The following is a 21,115-nucleotide window of genomic DNA, read 5'->3' as shown; positions in this document are numbered from 1 at the left end:
TTATCCTTGTGTTTTCCTGTTGGGCCTCAGTGAAAGCTTTGCAGATTTAATGACACCGTCTACTGAACAACAGACAGAATTACAGTTCTACACCGCTGTCTGAAAGGCTACAATTAGGAGTAGGCCTTTGTTTCACTTCTTTTTGTCTTGAAACCATCCATTCAATCAGAATATCCAGCACATCTCGACTGAATATTTCAAGGAACCGTGCATAATAATGGCTGAGTGAGGGTACAATTAAATGAGAGTTGGAAATAATAACCGCCTGCTCATTAGAGGCAAGTACTCCTCATCACTGCTTAGGGAGGTATTAAAAAACACTAGGCGAGGAATTTTTGTGACATGAAACAAAGTGACATGGACTCAAGGTTTCAGTGTTATTAAACATAAAAATAATGTCAGCATGGTAAATTAATATCAATAACTTGACTAATCAGTCCCTCTAGGAATATGCAGACATTTTTGTGATTGTTGCTAAACTAAATTGCAAGATTTTCTAAAAAGCGTTGCAGTGTTTTTCTGGTGTTTTAAAATACAGATTTGCACAGAATTCAATGGTCATTCATTGAATTACAACACTGCAAATTCACAGGGGGACTGGCTAATAGATAGAAACATACACATAACATAAACATCGATATAGACAACCTAAGACATAAATAAACTCAACTAAAAAACATGTTTTTGTGACTTTTCAGATAAAAACAAGAAAAAAGAATTCAAAAGCAGAACAAATAAAACCATAAGACAATTTCACATTTGACTGTTTTACACCAACAAAAACATTTACACTGTCCAATTTTGTCTTTGCCTTTCTTAGTCTGCATCTTACAACTATACATATGAGTTGTGTCTAAACAACTGAAAACATCCACTAATAGTGAGAAGTTGCATGGCTACTAAGCTGGTTGGGGGGAAGTTGTGGTCAAACTGTTAAGATTTAATTTAGGTTTAAATGTGTTTTAGAAAAAATAAACAGCCTAATTTGAAAACAAGGAATTCAATTTAAGTTTTTTTTTTCTTATCCCATGAGTTCAGGGTCGCCACAGCGGATCACTGTCCGCACGTTGATTTGGCACAGTTTTTATGCCAGATGGAAATAATTTCTGCCGGCTTGGACCGGCACTGCACCGCTGCGGAAGGAAATGGGCTGTTAGGGCTTCAGTGTCCTGCACATAGACACTTCGACATATAGCCAGGGCGGGGATCGAGCCACTGACCCTGTGGTCCGTGGACGACTGCCTTTACCAACTGAGCTACATCGGCCCCCCATGTAACTAAATTGCATGTTATGAATTAAAATAATCAAATTACATTTTTACATTTTTTTTTTTCAGTTTAAATATTTCATTCTAAAGAAAATATTTAAATTAGGTTTAAACTATTGTTTGGAATAATGCAAATCATTAAAGTACATCTGAGTATATCTCAGTAAATATTATTTGAAACAAAGGAATGAAATAGCAAGTTATCAATTGAAGTAATTCAATTAAGTTGTTCCACCTATTCTCTTTTTACAGTGTATTTTCCCCCTTGTCTGGTCCTCGCATTCTGTATACCAGGGATCACCAACCTTTTTGAATCTGAGAGCTACTTCTTGGGTACTGATTAATGCGAGGGGATACCAGTTTGATACACACTTTTGAATGTGTTCAATTTACCTTTAATTATATGTTATTATTAATAATGAATTAAATGATCTTAATCTATGTGAAGACACGGATCATGTTAATGATTTCTCGCAATAACTATCAAATGTGATTTAAAAAAGAATAGCAACAAAAAAATTAGATGCAGCTCATTGGTAAGTGGTGCTATGGTGAGCTATTTTTAGAACAGGCCCACGGGACTCATGTGGTCCTTGCGAGGGACCCTGTGCCCACGGGCACCATGACCCCTGCTGTATATTGTACTTCTCATATCTCAAAAATGACTTGTCTTCACTAAACCCTACAAATAAAGCATCTCAAAAAGATTTTACCCAAAATCTACTTTGCATGAGAAAACTACCTGTCATTCATAATAAACCTTGAGAATATCAGCATTTAAGCAGTAAAAGCTGTTTTTTTATTGCCACACATTTCTGTTATTGTTCACATAACTTAAATGGAGGTTCATTATTATTATTTTTTCTTATTGATCTTATATACAAGTGTTAACATTTGTTAACAAAAAGTATCACCCAGGAAAGTGGTAGTAGTAGCAAGAAAGCTGCTGCATCTCATTATCATAATGTATCATTCTTGAGAACAAGTAAAAGCCTTTTAGTATCATTGGAGCAGAATCTCTGCACCCCAGAGACTAAATGTAGCCTCAGTTGAGGACGTACATACACACATGCAACAAGATAAAGAACCATCCATCTTTTTTTTGTTGTCTCCCTAAATGTGTATTCTCCAGGATAAGTTAGTAAAATTAAGTACAATATTGAAGCAGCTGCATATCTTCAGGGCCATCAAGTCAACTTTATGAAATTCTCTGCATCCTCCCTGGTTGTCATTTGGTGAGACTGATGTCACTTTCCCATTCGTTGACAAGAATGTCTTCCAAGTTTCTTGAATTTCTTCTTTATCTGAAAATGAAACATCATGCTATGGATTGTATTCTTCCCATCTTCTTCTTCAGATATCTATTTCTCTTCTATATGAACATTCTTTGTGGTTATTGGAAAGACTTAGGTGACCTGCTGAGCAGTGAAATGCACACTCATGGCTCGAACAATGAGAGAACTTAGGGTACTGTCATTTGCAACACCTTTTCGACTGCATTCCACATTAGTAAACAAAATGTCAGACAAAAAAATTTCTTTGAAGCATTGTTTGTCTCACATTTTCAGTTTTCACTGTGTGGGGTTAAAAAATGAGATGCTGCACCTGTGCAGAATGTTTCAGTTTTGTCTGAGACTGATCAGTAGCACACATAATCTCATTTGTGTATGTGTGTGTCTGAGAGATGCGTGTGGCTGTAGGAGGAAGATGCAAACACATAGGTTTTGTGTGTGTGCAAATGCACATTAATGTGAGGATATGTTTAAAATCGGGTCACAAATGACTTGAATACCATCTTTGAACCGTGGTGGATACAGCTTTCGTGGAAATATAAACAAAGCCAGTGTTAAAGTTCATGCAGGTTCAAAAAGATGCTAAAAAGATGTCACTCAAATAGTGATTATCTCCTGTCCTCTGATTTGTTGATTCAAATTGATCAAATTGTTTTACGGCACTTTGTGCTACATCATAGTGAGATTGAATCTAATAGAGGCTTAAAAAAGTTTATTAGTTTATTACAGTTACAAATAATAATTATTAATTAATATGCATACAGTTATCAAGAAACATTTAGTCAAATAAAGTTTAACACCAAAATAAAATTACATGAAACTAACACAAGCAGCAAATCCCCACACTAAAAGAACTGAACCAGCTTCAGTTAAATCCATCCAGTGTTTCAGGTAAGAATTAGGGCTGCACTATATTGGAAAAACTAACAAGGCAATTTACTTACTCCGTCTCTCTCACTTTCCTCTGTCACCTTCCTTCATTTATTCTGAAATACACATCCTGCAGTGCATCAATCTGCAGCCAAACATGTGATGTGGACACAGGATAGGAGCAGTTGCCATCAAGACAAACAGTTAAACACTGTGTAAAATGACTTTCGACCGAGGGCTCAAACCTAACTTAAGTTGTGATCTTTTATTTGACATGTCACTCTTATTGATTTAAGTGTCATGACAGTCTTCTGAATCTGCTCATGTTGGCATGAAGCCTGCTTTTAATCCCTGTGTAACATGAGTGTTTGGTGGAGTTATGGTCCCTCTCTGTTACTGGTAACAGGATACAAATGTCCTAAAGTAGAGAAATTTTAAATGCTCCAAAAATGAGCACTTCTAAAATCTGTAGATGAGACTGACCCCAAGTTTAACGCAGTAACATTTCAAACATCGAGTTTGAGAGGTGTAGAAAGTTGCTGTGGTTCCTGTTTTTAATGTTTTCATGTTATAAAGCACATAAAATGTTGCAGCTCTAGTTAGAATTGTTTGCAATTGAATAGAACTTATATTTAATTTCTCTGTATATTGAGTCAAATGTGTGAAGGAGGTCGTTCCAAACATGTATGCTATCCTCAAATGAAAGCAGAACAGGACAACAGATGAAATGATCCTTAGGCCAGAATCTCCTGTACTGTTAGTTACTGCAACCATGAAATCCAAAACTGGTGGTATTGGAGCTGAGGTGGAATAGGAAAGTTCATATGGATGCTTATAAATAAGATAGACTGGAATCAAGGGGACCGTCTTTTATAACATCCGCTGGCCCCAGATTTAGCCTGTGCTCATATACACCCACTTGCCAAAATCAGTCGACACAGAGCAGGTTGATCACAGGATGAGAGAAGCACAGCTATGGCTGCATCACTCATACATTTCTATTTCCTTATACCAAACCAAATACCATACCAAATTAATAAAAAAAAAGAAAACTGGCACTTAGGACAAATGAACTCCACACTTTAAGAATTGGGTGTAAATTCTTGTATCCATCCTTCTTTACTTGGACGGCTGCCTCCATACTTTGGTTAAGAAGGGTAAGATAGAGGTCTGTGCCATAATTCAGCTGCACATCACCTCAGACATGTCTGCTGGGAGAAGGGGCCACAGAGAACCACATTATAAAGGCCTTCAGTGACACAGCGGTGGATCCGGTGGCACTGAGGCAAAGCGTCAGCCATCATTTGATATTTTCAGACCTGTCCTAAAACAGATCAGTAACAGAGCCTTCTGTATTTCTCCTCATTGAGATTTGGGGGTTAGCTCTCTGACAGCCTTGATGTTGTTAAGCCAGAGTTGTAGGTTTTATTCTCCTTGTGGTCAATGGTTATAGTAAAAAAATAAGGTTTACAAACTGTTCCCAATCCAGTTTTCACTTACATAATATGCAAGCTGGATTTCTGGACTTGTTTCTGCTCTTATAGAGTTTAACATCAGAAATAAGAGGCTGAAAGGCAAAGCAATCTGGCTTTCTGAACACACACTTAAAACAGTACTGCTAAATGGCACAAAGACCCTTCACAACACCAGTGTTGCAATAAACACAACTCTCCACGATCATGGGTCAGAAACCAGTCAGCGTTGTTGACCTTGTCTTTGCGCTAGTGTCTTTGATTGGTCGGGGTGTGAGGCAACTGCACAGTGGGGGCTGGAACTGGCAGCGGATGGAGATGGTGAAGCTCATAACCTGAAGGTGAAAATATACAGTTGGTGGCACCATGTGACACAAAGGTGTTTACAGTATCTGAAGCCCTAGACGGGTCAACCAAAGAGTTAGCAGGGACACAGACTGCAGCATGTTAGACACAGAACACTGCAAATTAGAAACCCTGTCATAGCATTTATTGCTTAGTGACTTCCATGGATGCAATCTCACATCTTTTAAATGTATTCAGGTAAAACATAAATGTGTTGTTATGCAAAACTATAAAATTATAATTAATTAATTCCAATAGAAAGGACTACAAAATATAGAAATAAGAAGAAAAAGTGGAGGATTGCACGGGGGCAATTAAAGCTGCTTGTGTATTTCTTCAAGTAAATTCACATGATAGATTGCTCTTATAATCAGCATTACTATTTAGAGCCATTCTAGGTATTTTAGTGGAAAAAACAGGATGACTAATGCCACTGTACATTAATGGCTGGTGGGTGAGGGAACCTCAACGAACCCCCATGTGAAGTCAGTGAAGAGAAAGGTCTGCAGTAAAGTGTTTGCCTACAGCTGTGAGAGGTTGTACAGGTTTAATCAAATAAGGTTAGTGTACTTCTATTTGGATTCATTTGATGTTACTAACAGGTAAAGTCATAGTCCAACTGACTGCAGAGCCAATAGGAATGTGGCATTCTACTGACTGACAACTAAAATCAATGCCCTTTGGCTCCAGACTGATCATATTTAAGTATCACAAGGAGTCATTTAATGAAAATACACTTGGATTCATTCTGCCACCATTTCTTTAACACCAGGCAGGCATGTCTGTCGGGCATGTCACATCCTCCCACCTATCAGCTATTTACAGTCAGACATTTATTACAACGGCCATATTGCTGCACAAACTGGCAACATTCCAGCCATTTAGAATCAATTACTCACAAATGATCAGAATGGTCATAAATGATATTACTAATACCTGGAAATGACAGTTCACAAGTTCGTGGGTCATGTGCATCTTGAATTTCCAAAAGAATAAAATAGAAATAATAATAAAAGTAATATTACTACAGCTGTGTTGAATGATGCTAATTATTCTTTTGCTCACATACATACATCCCTGTTGCCAGTGGCTTTCTTTATGTGAGAATGAGACTGCTTTGTTTTGCCCTTGACTGTCTTAATAAAGCAGCCCAGCAAAAATAAAATAACACCCTAGGAATTTCACCAGCTACAGGAAATCACCCCGACGCAAGAACCGTTCATTAAAAACGTATTGCCGGGATCACACGAATGTTGCATTTTTCCTGGCCTAAAAGCATTTAACCCCTGATTTAGCCTCTGTGAACTGGCTCTCAGCAGCACTTTTCCACTCTCGATCTGAGGTTGAAACGCGTATTGGCCAGGCTGGAATTAATAAACCTGTGCATCAATGTTTGAAAATCTTTTTACTTTGGGACAACTCTTCTGCAAACAACCTAAATAATTTTACCCTTAGGAAAATGTTATGAGCATATCAGTAATGACACCATTACAGCATGTTAGAAAGCTGTTTATGTGGCAAAAGGCAGGTACTATAAACACTGGTTTATTTGGAAAAAAAAAAACGAGTGTGCTGGTAGAAATTTGTTTTATCGATTATGCAAAGTCATTTTGAAAGGTTCACATAAAAATGCGGACAATATTGTAGTGCTTATCCTTTTCACCCTGTCTAGTCATCCCATAATGGAGACCAAATCAAAGGTTGTCACTGCCACCAGCCTCCTCTCCAAAGCTTCCTGCCCCCCTGGCCCATGTCTCCGAGTCCCTGCCTCAGCAACCTGCTTCCAGTCCAAGACTTTGTACCACTGCCACTTCAATGAATGGGAGTTAGAGAGGCTCTGTACAGGCAAAGCAACGGGTCCTCACAGCATCAGCTTCAGGGTGCTCCGGGCACATGGCAGTTAGCTGTCAAATGTGCAGACAATGCTATCACATACCAGCTCTGCAGGGCTTTATTTTCCCACCCGTAGAAGCTTGGAAGCAGGATGAGAATGATGTTGTTTGATTTCTCCGGTGCTTTCAACACCGTCCAGGCCCCCCTGCTTGGGGAGATGCTCAAAGCGATGCAGTGTGGATAGCATGGTTTCCTGGATTTTGGATTGCCTGGCTCGCTGACAGCCAGCAGTTCATCATCTTCCAGGACGGTGTATTGGATACACTGTGGAACTATATTGTCACCTTTTTGAGCTTCCTCTCTATGACTCTCCTGTTAAGATTAAATTCAGGGTCATGGCTGCTCCATGAGTTCTTTGATGACTCACCTATTGTCAGGTATACAGGTTAGGGCGAGAAAAGGAGAACATGAGGCTGCCAAAGGAGCCTTGTTGGCTGCTGCCACCGTGTGCAGCTCAAAGTCAGTGTTACAAAATGGGAAGAAGTGGATTTCAGCATTACACCATACACAGAGAGGAAGAGTGAAATGTCTGGTTTCAGAGGATCCAGCAGATTATTAAACAATTCTACTAATCAGCAGAGGCCATTTTCAGCATGTGCAATGGCTGAAAATGAAGACAGGATTAAAGTGGTTAAGGAGACCAGCCCTGTTGTCACAAAGCAGCTGCACATAGCTAAGGGGGGGACTAAGCTGATCTCCATGGACAACACTTGCCACCCCCTTCTGTGATGAGCTGGTGCGGCAACAGCAAATGATCACCTTCCACCTCATCTAGCAAAGGTGCAAAACTAAGCTGTCTAGCTGCTCATCTGTGTCAACAGTTCTCAGATGGCATAATAATTCAAATCCGTGAATCTCAGTCGGCCTGAAGTCATCTGAACTCCACTGCCCTGCTCTGACAGCATGAGGTGCTGAGCACGCAGCCGTTCGTAGACATGGTAAAGTGACTATATTATACCACAGAGTCACATCAGCGAGTCTTCACCTATCATTTGTATGGCACACTATAACACTGTGACACTACGCACATGTAACCTTTTTACTTAACAATCATGGTAAATGCATTTTTAATTTCCATTCTTGCTTTTATTTTTTACTCTAAAGACAACATCTTCATCTCGATAAGTCTACTTTTGTCAAATGTTATTTCTTCCTTTTAATAGCAAATGTAAAAGACCATATAAATTCAATTATTTTTAAAACTTTTGCCCCTTCAAATATATTGAAGGTGTTCAACATATATCAAATAAAATGTTTGCCATGTCTGCACATAAGGAGGAAGTTAATGTTTGGCTGTATTTGTATGGTTGCGTGCAGCGGGGCCCTGTCGCTCATTCTTGTCACAGGGTTTTTGAATTTCTAGCACCACACCTGCTGTGTTCTTCCACAAATAAATAGGATTACCACAGAGAGGAGAGAGAGCAAGGAACCGATGATCGCATATGGCATGTGTGTGTGTGTCTTTTCAGATGTACTCGCTGTCCAGTCTCCCAAAACAGTTCATGAAGTGTAACGAAAGCAACGCAGCCCTTAAACATTAAAGTTATAAAAGCATGTGTATCACAGAGCTACACAATCAATCAGTTAATCCATCGTCATATTGAATCTGAGTGTTTCAGCTCCGTGCATCCTCAACATGACATTAACCAGTCGGATCAATATCATTCAAGGGCAATGAGCAGAAGAGGTTTTGCACGTTATATCGCTGCTTGTAAATGGCAAATGGCACGCATGTAGTATGAGTAGTTACAGGCAATATAAAGAAAAATCGTGCGCAATGATAAAGGCGTTGGTGACCTTTAGTAACTCATGGACTCATGGAGCGGCACATGGTGTAAGAGCATGAATCAATCCCCATGGAGCACAAGAGGAGATCGTGTCAGTGATGTGATAATGAAATGCAGTTTAAGACTTACTTTAAGACGGCGCTGTCCCCCTGTCTGACGGTGATGTTGTCCTTTAATACAGAATCCCCGCTTCTGGCTGGAACTCCTGCAGGTACAAGGAATAACAATTTAAGTCCGAGGACGACAAGGCATTTCCCAGGCACCGCCAAATAGCCACAAATTCCCATGTTTTTCTGTCACTGCGCAACTTCCAGGAAAACTTGAACCGTAAGATATTCCTTTTGCGTCTTGAGCTGCGGATCGCAAATTCCACTCCACAAACAAGATGCAGTACAGTCTAGTGGGACTGCGGTCGACCTGGTTTTGCTCCAAGTAAACAGACGTGTTATGAAATACAGTCCCTGTCGATAAACGCAGGAGGAGGAAAGAAAGTGTCTTCCGCCCGCCAGTCGCTCTAGGAAACTGACTTCGGAGGAGAGAAAAAGCACCGTGTTTCTCGGAGAAATGCGCACCGTCTCCTCCGCTTCAAACTGTAATTGCCGTGAAATGGATGCTCTTACAGAGATGCATCAGCCAAGTCCCCTTGTATGTTTTTCCTTTCTTTCCCTTGGTGTCTGTTGAGATGTGAACACTCAAGGCAAAAAGGCTGAATTCGCTTCAGTATCTTTCTTTCGTTAAGTAGGCTACAGCCCCTGAAGTACCGCTCCCCCCCCACCCACCCCATACTCTCTCTCTTCCCCGCTCTCTCTCTCTCTCTCTCTCTCTCTTTTAATCGCCAGGTAGCATCACTTGCCTGTACTATGAAGACCATATGGTCTGCAGCCTGCAGTGATCTGTCACATTCACAGGGGTTAGGGGTAAACTCTCCTCAACTTGGATGCGGAGAGTTTACAGGGGACACTGCTATTATATATATTATTATAACAACACTGCAAATATTAAATAATTTCTGCTAACATAGGTATATTTTATTTGACTTCATCATACGGAGCACCCGTGCACTTGTCTGGCATGGTGGATATATTCTCAGTACATGGAAATGACCAGACTTGACAGGATGTTCACTCTCTTAATAATTGAGAAAACTTGTGGCTCTCAGGAGCAGGCGACCATGCAGCAGGGGCACACAGAGGCCTGGAGGTTACTAAACAAAATGAAGAATTGTTAAATTTAACAATAATGTAGTTAACCTGAAACAATTGCAATCAGAGACTGAATCAAAAATGTAATTCTAATAATAGGCTTTGCACCTGTCACTTTCACAAGTGCTATAGTGGAGCACTTGAAATGTGTTGATGTGCTTTTGAATGATTGAAGATAGAGGTCTTTGGGACAAAACCTCTTGAAATGGGGACTCCACAGGATATTTATTTGACAATCATGGCTCAAGGGCCACTTATTGGGAATTGAATTGAAGGGAAAATATTAATCGTCTTATTCAAGAATTGTACTGTTAGAATTGCACACATCCACAAAAGAAGATAATTTTGCTTTAGGAATTCCATGGGCATTCATTGGAAGGCTGCAGACTAATGTACAGATGTAGTCAGAGTTACAAACCAGGCAAAGCAAGAAACTGCTCAAGGACCTCAGAAGCACCACGAAAACTACTTTTTGGAATGTGTTAAAATGTGTTAAAAACCTTCTTTACTTTAGTTTTCTGTTTCATACTCAAAGAGATATTTTTGTTCCAGCACAACAATCATAGACCCAGTTTGTATCTGAGCACAGCAAAACTGTAGTGTTTGCAAATTTTTGAAGTAAACAACTAGAGCAACTGATTTTACCTGTGTTGCCGTACTAGGATAATCTGGCCATAGAGCTACAACTTCATGCTGTCATCCACACATTATCCTCCACAACTAGACGATCACATGCCCACTCTGTAGGTGATTATGGCACAGTGAGTCAAGCTAAGCATCAGCATGGAGATCAGTGTGTTCATCACCTTTATGTTTCCTGTAAGAATCAATTAAAAAAGATCTGAAATGTTGTGGTTTCAAAATGAAGTTAGGGCTTTTTAAAACAAAACTCTACCAGAGGAGCTTTTATCTAGCGAAGAGCCCTCAGAATGACATTAAGTAGTTAAATTTAATGAAATGCCATGCCACTGACCTCTGCCTGGAAAGATCTGTATCGATGTCTTTAATTAAAAGCTGCGTAACCATTTTGTAGACTTAAAAATGGCTGAAGTTGAACCTTTAATGTGAAAATGTTTGTCTATTGTATTTGTTGTGCTAATTTGTAATAACATTGAAGATCATTGACTATTAGCTTTTTTTAGCCCTCAGACTTTGCTTTTGTAAGTTTTTTTTTCTGTTTTACCAACAAGCAGGTGAATGATGGGTAATGTCTTTAGAAATGTTAAGTGCACGTGTTTGATAATTGAGCAGAATAACACTCTTCCTAAAAGTTACTTAGTTAATGAGTATAAACTCTGTCATACTCAATATATTTTCTTTACCTATTTGCTCTTGTGCATTTTGTTTCCATCTATATCTGCATGCATAGAGCCGATGCTGGCCACTAGGGATGAGAGTGGCACTTTGCTGCACGTCTAACAGCAGCACTCAGAATTACGCTGACAGCTTTGAGTCTCATGAGAAGCCTGAACAAGATAATTTCTTTACCTTAACATCAATTTAGTAGGCTGTTAAGACATTGGATGGGAGGCAACAAATGACAGCAAAATGGCAGCTTTGGATGCTGTCAGTTTGGAAAAAAGATACAAGTGACACTTGGTTTTGTTCTTTTCTTATATAAAATGTTTGTGTAAGAGTGAAACCATGGGTGGGTTGTATTTACTCTCTGCAAACAAGTCCTCTAACCAGTCACCTCTATGCTGTACATTGTTTGTCCCTACCGTCTCATACAACCCACAGAAGCTTTTAATGAACGAGCGCCCCAATGGTTGTGTGTCGAAACGGCACTATAGGCGCCAGGCACCAAAATGATCTCTTATAATACACCATTTACAATGTGCCTAAACAGTAAAAACTGTTCAAACATACTAGTTTGGTTGGGTTCAGGCACAATGGATGGAAAATCCTCAGCTTTCTTGAAAATTAGCAACCCTAAACTCATCCATACAAGATTTTGTGAATCTCAGTGCTACATTTTTTTTTTACTTTAGCCAGCAGAAATGTAATATGTCACATTTTCTGCTGCTGGTACAAACAACTTATTTTATAGAAGGACAGTCTTCATTCCGTTGTGCATTCATCAGTCATGTCTCACATACTGTGAATCATCTTCACAATAAAAGCCTTACTGTATAAGATAAACTCACTAAGTGCATTGTGTATAGTGCCAAAAATGACTTGTATATTTTAGTAGGTGTGAGGGTTCTCAAAATTCAATTGCCCACTTTTTAGTTGTTGCAACAATATAGCACAAAAACTTTGGCACAAAAGACATGGGCCTTGAGGAAACGTTCAAAATTGAATATATTTTCCACACTACCCCATTTAAAATCCACTATATTCCACTATTTGAAGGCAGTGGCTTAACAACATAACAACCAAGATTCATATTCCAGAAAATGTACAAACTAGCACAACAAAAGCATGAGATACACGAACCAATTCTTGCTGCAACATACTGTAAAAGCAGCCTTGCATTTACCAAACTGTTGTTCAGTTTATTTGTGGGCTGTTATTGAGGAATTATGATGATGTCTTGAGCTGAAGAAATTGGGCAAAGATAAGACTTAATTAAAATTATATCTGCCTGGGATGCAACACTAGTCCTGACTATGTGTGGGTCTTAATGGTTTTTAAATTAAAACCCCTCCCTGACCTCAGCAAAATCTAAGATATGTGGTCTTAATTAGAGTCAAGGATACGGTGGGGGGGCTGTTCAGACATACCCTCAGTCAAATAAGGCTGCAAGATTTGGTCAAAAGAAATAGTCACATGTGCACAGTCACAATAGTCACATAGTCACAGTTCAGTATTTTAATCAGCTCTATGCAGGGCTGTAAAATAAGACTGCAATCAATTTCAATCCATGTCATGTGCATTATGTTTTTGACCCTCATTGTTCTGCCTTACAGCAGGTCAGGTACATCCGATGACCTTGCCCAAGCTCCACCTCGAGTGAGGGTGCCAAGCATGCAGAAATGACAAATTAGAATGGCATTGGTCGTTGCACAGCCCACATGAATCATTCTTGATGTATCACACAAACCGGGATAGAGGGAGAGGACAGGAGAAAAAAGCCTAAAACGATGTGGCCTGGAACCCAAACTCCAACACAGGAGGTGGAGGTATTGATTTTAGCATGCTCAAATGAACAAAGCCATTTCACTTAAATCAACGTCTTTTCTGATTGGTTGCAGCTGTATACAGTCCAGCTCTTCCTGGCACATTGTGTTTCTCATTTATTTCACTTATACATGCAGTGACATTCACATAATTTCCTGCTGCGACGCATTAACACCGGACCCTGTGTGGTTTATTCAAACAATCCATGCTAATCTCTATTTATATCATGCAAGGATGGACAGAGCTAGCAGACAAAAGACCAGCCTCTGACCAAAGCAAGTTAATACCCAAGCAAAAACATGGGTAGACTGAATAAAGAGCACTCACTCAATGGATTCAGTCATCTGCAGAAGCTCGGATTCTACTGGCACACAAACATCACTGTTACGCAACTTAGCCATGAGAGCCTGGCATTGTGAGGTCAGTCCAGCAAAGATTGTCACAAGAGTCTGACAAATGTAACACATCCACCTAACTGTGCTATGGTATGAACAGTGTAGTTCCACATGCAAACAAAAGTAAGTACAGAAGTATGAAGCTTAAATTTACAGCAAACTACAGTGTTTTTCTTCTACAAGGAAAAACACTTGCAAACAGTGTAAAGCTTGTCACTCAAAAGATGGAATACATTCCTCAATACATGCTACCCTGTTCAAAATTATTATTACTTATTACTTGCATTACTTTTACTTACTTTTCCAAAGGCTTAAAGTCTGAAAGACAGATTAAAAGTCAGGAGTAAAAACAGGCAACATTTCTTTTATCGCATATGCAGCCACAAGCGTCGTTTGTTCTTTGTTGCTTGTTTAGCAGTTGAAAAGCTGCAGCCATCCTCTGCAGCCACAGAGGGCTCTTGTTTGTGGAGTAACTGTACAATTATTATTGAAATTTTATTTGTGGCTATTTACACTACTTGTTAGTGGTAAAAGTAATAATATTAAAGTAAGGCGTAACACTGCTTGAAACAATTCAACATTTCAAGTATTTCAAGAGTGTACAGTATTCTTGAAACAAACAAACAAAAAAGAATTGATTCATTGCAAGTTTTTTGTATTTTTGGGATGACTGGGTCAGTATCGATAGGCCCCTGTTCTTCAAAGGTTACTTAAGTAATTCAGGCTGATATCAGGCTAAAATAATCCTGTCAATTCTCATCCAATTAATTTGGTTCTTTGAAAGCAGTTTGAAGATTGATTTGCTAATCCTGGATGAGGTTGCTTTGTGCCTGTTCCCTAAATAAAGGCAAAAAGAGTTGAAATGTTATCAGCTTTTATTTGATTAGCCTAATGAGCATGAGGTGGGAGTATTAGAAAGCAAATAGCATTCAGATAATAGATGCATGTACAGTATATAAATCAACCCTTTTTTTGGTGTGTATGTACCATTACTGTTAATTAGTTGTGCATTGTGTTATATTATTTTGCCACTTTAATTACTGTTAATCAAATCTTTACACAGAATGTGTTCAGACTGAATAATGCTGGTGCATCATTGGTGAGGCTTTTCTTCATAGGCATGTACCCTGTTGGAAAGTCTTGCAAGTCTGCTATGAATTTTAAAACTGAAATATCTTGAAAAGTAGAATCAATGACAAAGTGAGTTCTGCACTCATCATTTAATTATCACACATTAAATCAACCTAGTAGTGTCACATGAAATTTAGCGTTCCAGTTCCATGGATTATTTTACCAAGAGTTTTGAGGACGTTATGTCTTCTTGCTCACGGTATCTAAATCTGGATTGATTAATTTCACAGTGTAACCTTATTCTGTTTTCTGTTTTGTCATGTTTGAGTAGATGTAATTTAATTTTGATGGTTAGATTAACAGATTTTTTCATGTCTAAGCAAGTGAGACATTTCTCTCCTTAAATGAGTTCGTGTTTTGGACCTGATCCATCTATAAATAAATTGCACTTTTGCACGTTTGAGCTCAATGATTTGTTGCTATCATAGGTGTAAATTTTAAACCTTTGCTTTGAAGAACAAAAAAAATCCAGATTTTTGCAAAATCATCAGTTATAAAAAGAACAGGGCACAGCATAATACATAATGGTTCACATTTTTATGCTAAATGTACAATACATGCCTAGGCTGTATGGCTGTTTGTTGGTCCATGATGCTACAATGTGATCCTTTCCAAAAGCAACTTCATAAGTGACAAAAAAAGTCACCTAATCTGCAGCTGAAGATAATATGAGGTTGCAGCAGTCTAAGTCAGTCAAAGCAAGTGGGGAGCAAGTTTTCTTTTTATGAAATTCACTATTTCAGTTCCAACAGCTTCACCATCTGGGTCCTACTTTGTGTTCCTCCCTGAACCAAAGCAGAGGAATGGTCTTTTGTCCATGTTGGGGTGGATGGTGAAGACGTTTTCCAAACCCTTCTTTGATGCCATTCATTGGAACATTTCCTGAATTAGCATCTCAAACAGAGGCAACACATAAAACACAGATATTAAAATCCAAATGCTGAAAGATACATAACTAAGTTTAATAATGTTACTGCAGTCAATATGTAATTAATACTATTTGTTTTCACTGGTTAGATGCTGACTGCATTTGTACCTGTACTATAACTTTGTTATCATTGGATAACAAAAGATTGATACAAATGATACAATGTCTCTAATTGTCTCTCTAATCAATGGGGGTTAAGGGTTAAAATAAATACTAAGTTAAAGGAACGTGGAGCAATCGTGAAACTATACTATCAGTTTGAACCAGGAAAATAACAGCTCTCTGTCATGCAGTCTGCTGTATTGTTCTGCGTTTCTCATTTGCCTTTGTCATAACTTATAAGTACACTAGAGGGTTTTGTCACTTGAATGTAAATGTCATTTATTGGGGTTTTGTGCAAATGTGTTTCCAACCAAAAGGCAACTATAACTTATAACAAGTTGCTTGCACTAACAGCTTTGGCATTCGTCAGTGATCTTGTCAGTCATTAAGTTGGTATTCATATCTAAACCTTAACTGAACCTGCTTTGGAGCATGTTAGACATTTATTAGGGGATACAAATGGCACATTCTGCAAAAACAGCCTTAAACCTCCCATAAGGACACTTAAAGTACAATGCATCAATGTTGCTGCACCAAAAACCATAAACTGTAAGTGGGGTACCATTATAGCTAAGGTGGAGTCCTTAATAGGTTAGTTTGCCCCTCCAATGTATGGGCTCAATACTGTGTATTATCAGTCACCACACTAATCTGCACTTGTTTGTGATACTAGAAATTATGAGCAAAAAATTTGTTAACCCCTTATTCTCGCTTTGAGGTGCTGGAAATGATGTATATACATTCAAAAGTGTGATTTAAATTAAATTTACTACAGCTTGATATTGTAATGTTCTGTTTTTTGTTTTTTATTTGGCATTTAATTTTGGTTTAAAATTAAACAGGAAGTCTCTATATATCATTTCTTATAAAAATGTGTCCAAATCAAACAAGGAACAAGGTTTAAGCAATTAGTGTAAACAGTCTCAAGACCCCAAATCACTGAACGATCCACCAGCAGTACAGAAATATTAAGTTGTAAAGGCTTCAAAGTGAAGCTAACCATTCTAACCAACCAGACAATTATTTCTGTGTGGCCTGAACATTTTGTTGCATGTTATTAATTTTAACATACTTAGGCCACTATCTGAAGATCTGGGTGGTGTAAGGCACCATGCACCTACAGTAGTAGGTAGCTTGAGTCCCAAAAGTTTCATATTTGTAGAATAAAACTCAACTATCTCAACTGTTGGCCTGGCTGGGTTTTGACTTTGAGAGCAGATGAATTGCTTTTTGCTTTTGCTTTTTTATAAAATAATAACTTGATTCAGGTCTGTTTTAAACTTGTAGGAGCTTAAGTGTACCTGGCATGGAGAGTTGCACATGATTCCAACTTTGATCTCCAATAACTGCATCTGCCTCAGTCTTGACTTGTCAGACAGCTTTAATCAGACACCTTAGCTGAAGTCACAGCATGAGGTGGATAAAAAGAGCTGTTTGTGTCTGCAGCCAGGCTTTAAAATGTAAGAGTAGCCTTTCTTTACTCTCAAAGAGTTGTGCTGGTCTTTGTCACATGTGATCCTATTCTTGCCCTTCCCAGCTCTCTCCCTGCTAATGCTGTGTGATGTGTTGCAAAGTCAGTAAATGTATGCACGGCATGGGTGCATGAATTATTTAAGAAGCCAGTACCTTTAAATGATGTGAATGTTCAGACATCCTGTGTTATCAATAGGTGTAATATTCCTTGTGCTCCCAGCAGGGTTGTGTTCAGCAGATATGCAGATACACTATCAGAGGCTCCATGGCTGACCTCTGCCTGACTTTTGTGGGTGAGTGTGTCAGAGTTAAAAGTGTGCACACAAACATGCATTGATGTGGTAAATGTTAGCAGGGGTCTTAACTGCATTTTCAATTTACACCCCTACCCCCACCCACCCTGATTCAATCTGTCAATATTCCAAACATTTTAGGAACTCTATTGACTACAAGTAATGGACATAAAAGCTACTTGAAGGTCAGAGCTAAATCCTTCTGCATTAAGGTATCCAGCTTTTATGAGAGCCCAGAAAATATGAAAGGCATCAACAAGAGCCCAGTGTGTGTCTGTGTGTGTGTTTCTAGAATCACAGAAGCATGTTTACACTCTGAGTACAAAAGAGATTGAATTTGACCTCCTGAACATTTATCTTTACAGTGTTAGTCTGAAAACTTGTTTTGTTTTTTTCCGTTGGAAAAAGTAAGAAAAGATAACTTGTTGTTGATGTGGCACAGATCCATCTGTGTACAATCATATCTAGGATTGTTGCTCTCTAAATGATTTGGATAATGATAGCTTTGTAGTAGATTTTAACGGTTACCTTGGGGGTGAAAGCCTAATAAGTTTCTAGAGCGTGTTAGGACAAAGAGATAGGGCTAATGAAGGGCAAAATGATCTGCCAGCATTTAGTTATGTGTGCAACACAGTTACTTTTGCAACAGCATCATCAGTAAACAATTATCACATTTTCCCTTATCAAACAAAAGCGACTTTTCCTTTATTATTTATTTTTAATCCAATATTATGGGTCATTTACACTGACTTTCATTAGTAATAGAAAGACAAATATTGCATTGCATTCATCAACAAGATCCCATTGTTATTCTCAGAGATGGCTAGGAGGAAGTCAACATGGCTGCATTTCCGTACTAATGTCAGTTTTATAAACATTAAAGAGTTGATTTGTATGTATGCAAATGTGGCCGTCTTTAACCCTAAGGTTATAAACAATTTAGGCAGTGACAATAACAGTGTCCAATCTGGACTGAGAGAAGCGGCTCCCTGTACTGCTTATTTAAGCAGAAACTGTCATCCCAAAGATGGATTCTGCTCGCTTCAAGGTGAATGCATCTGACTGAGCAATTTCAATTCAAATATTAGTCAAATGGAACTAATACTTTGGAATAGAAGCACTCAGATCATATTTGACACTGACAGATGGACAGCAGTTTGGGAAAGTTGGGAATGTCTTCTGAGGGGAATTTAAGGAGATTTTCAGATAGTTCATCATTCAGTTTTCATCAGCAGAGTCTATCAGCAAGTACTATAGATGAGAATTTATTTTTCAGTCACTCCTGTTTCACTAAAGGTAGAGAACAGAGTATGTATACTAATCCTGTAGTGATTTGGCCTCAGTTATTATTTTGTATTATTATTATAATACTATATATATTTGGCAATCACGGCTACCACTGCTATACCACTTATCAGGGGTATAGCAATAATTGGTTAAATTAACATCTTCCCTCCTTTAACGTTCCTGACAGTTCTATGTACATGAACTGTCCAAGGAAAACAGACTGGGATGATGGGGGGCCTTAAAGAGACAGAATCTAAAATGAAATGTTTCACACAGGGCTGAGGAAGAAGTAAAGCGTGGATCCAGAGACTATGCTGGCTGAAGAATACTGTATTTCATTTCTGACATTTTTACTCTTAAGTATTCATCAGGGCTCTTATTGGGTTTGCCTTCCCCTGACCATTAAAGATCATGTTTGAGAAAGATTAGTAGCAGTTTGTGATCGCTCTTCTTGTGAGGAAATTGATTAATTGACTGATACTAGAGTTTTATCCATAGAGGAAATTTTTTTGCAATATTTTCAAGATTGCTTTTATTGCCCAGTCCTAATATGTCCTGATGAGACGCTAAATTGAGTGATAAATAGTATATAAACTTACTGTATGGAAGAATGCCTGAAAAACGTTGTCCTACAAATCCTGCCACTGATAATGCTTCTTCATGTCCACCATATCTATTCAGTACTTGATATTTGCCAGGAGATAATGTGAGTACTCACAATGTCCCAAGTCCAATTTCAGCCTTTTATTATCACTTCACTCTCTCTTTCACCTTTAGCATTTCCTGTTTGAAACTTTACCTATCTAATAAAAGCAAGATGCCAGAAGAGTAATCTTTTAAAAATTGTGGAGAAGATAATGTAGTTGTTGCAGAGATATGCAGAATGAAAGAAACATGCGGTCAATGTGGTACAAGGGTGCTCAATTTGCTATTGATTTAGCATCTAAAATATGGTCCAGATAGCATCATGGTGCACTAAGGGAAAAAAGATAGCTAGATAGATAGGACTTAAAAGAGTCACCCCAACCTTTAGTTTTTAAACTACTTTAGTTTTATTTCCAAATTGCTAGTCAATATCCACCCCTTTGGCATTTATGGAGTAAAATTAAAATCTAGCTGGGTGTATGACCCCCAGGATCTTCTGCACTGCAAGTCCTGTACATGTAGTTTCTTAAACAACAGTGAACTGAACTGGAAAGTCTTGATATATACTGTAAACCTAAAACACACACACATGGATTCTGTCTTACAGAACAACAATAACAATATTAACAGATGTCAAACCATAATGTTTACAGGAGAAAACTGACATCACCACAGTATCATATGATACAATAGCTTCATTTTGGCAAGAGGGAATCAACTAATGTTGCAATTTTAGGGGTTGTCAAGATACACATCCACGTTTTATTTAGTTAGTTAAAGCTGGAACATGCAGCTTAAGCTAGCATAAGCATGACACTCTAACTCAATCTGCTCTGCTCCACCCAGCCCTTTCTCTCCCTGCTATGCTTTGACCCATCATGCTCTGCACAGCCCTTATCAAAATATATATCAAATATATTTAGAAGCCACTAATCCAGCAGAAGTTATTAGAATTCTCTGATTGGGTAGAAGGACAAGCCTCCTTTGAAAAATTTCAAGCAAAATGTCTGCACTGCTGTCAGTGTTATTTAATGAGTGTGCGTCACAGGAAGCTTTGCCCGTTGACCTCTCATAAGACAAGTTTTGGAACATATTACTACCAAAAAAATATCAAATAAAAGGAACCTGCTGCTGCTGTATGTTTATTTTCTTCGTGCCACAAACACTTTTGGCTGTTTGCTAACTATGTACTGAACAAATGTGAATTTTTCAGCATAATAGGCTCAGAAGGTTATAAAAATTACATTGTGTCGGAAAATGCAATGGGAATAAATACCGACACAAACATATGAAAACAACTCGGCTTTACCTATAAAAAAATATTAATTCTTGAATGTTATGCACTTGAAAGCTATTATGCACTTCAGTTAGAATCAAAACTGTGCTTGTTTCTTTGCTTTTAATGCTTCCTAGGCTAAGGTCAATCTGTCTTAATGTCTTTGAAGTAATGCTGGCTATGCCAGCGCTTAACAGATTGTGCTGACTTGATTTAAAAAGAAAAAAGAAGAAAAACTGAAGAAATGTAAAGAAGTTTGCACTAGAGTCCTACTGACTGTCTCAGTGATTGTGTGGGTGAGAGAAACTTTCTAAAGCTGAAAGTAATTAAAAA

General features: G+C 38.4%; 1 protein-coding gene across 2 annotated transcripts in view; it reads right to left on the bottom strand.

Annotated features, from left to right (window-relative positions):
* Window positions 1–21,115, bottom strand: part of opcml (opioid binding protein/cell adhesion molecule-like) — a 342,103-nt gene that overhangs the window by 192,218 nt on the left and 128,770 nt on the right. Inside the window, exon 2 of one of the 2 annotated variants that reach the window (XM_067494419.1) lies at window positions 9,057–9,132. In XM_067494419.1, coding sequence (XP_067350520.1) covers window positions 9,057–9,132 — 76 coding nt within the window. Of the gene's footprint in view, window positions 1–9,056; window positions 9,694–21,115 lie in introns of those variants that run through there. The other variant, XM_067494418.1, reaches the window with a different exon arrangement.

Source organism: Channa argus, chromosome 24 (genome assembly GCF_033026475.1).
Source record: "Channa argus isolate prfri chromosome 24, Channa argus male v1.0, whole genome shotgun sequence".
Taxonomy (NCBI): Eukaryota; Metazoa; Chordata; class Actinopteri; order Anabantiformes; family Channidae; genus Channa; species Channa argus.
The sequence above is the reverse complement of the archived record's forward strand: the minus strand, read 5'-3'. Positions and strand labels throughout refer to the sequence as shown.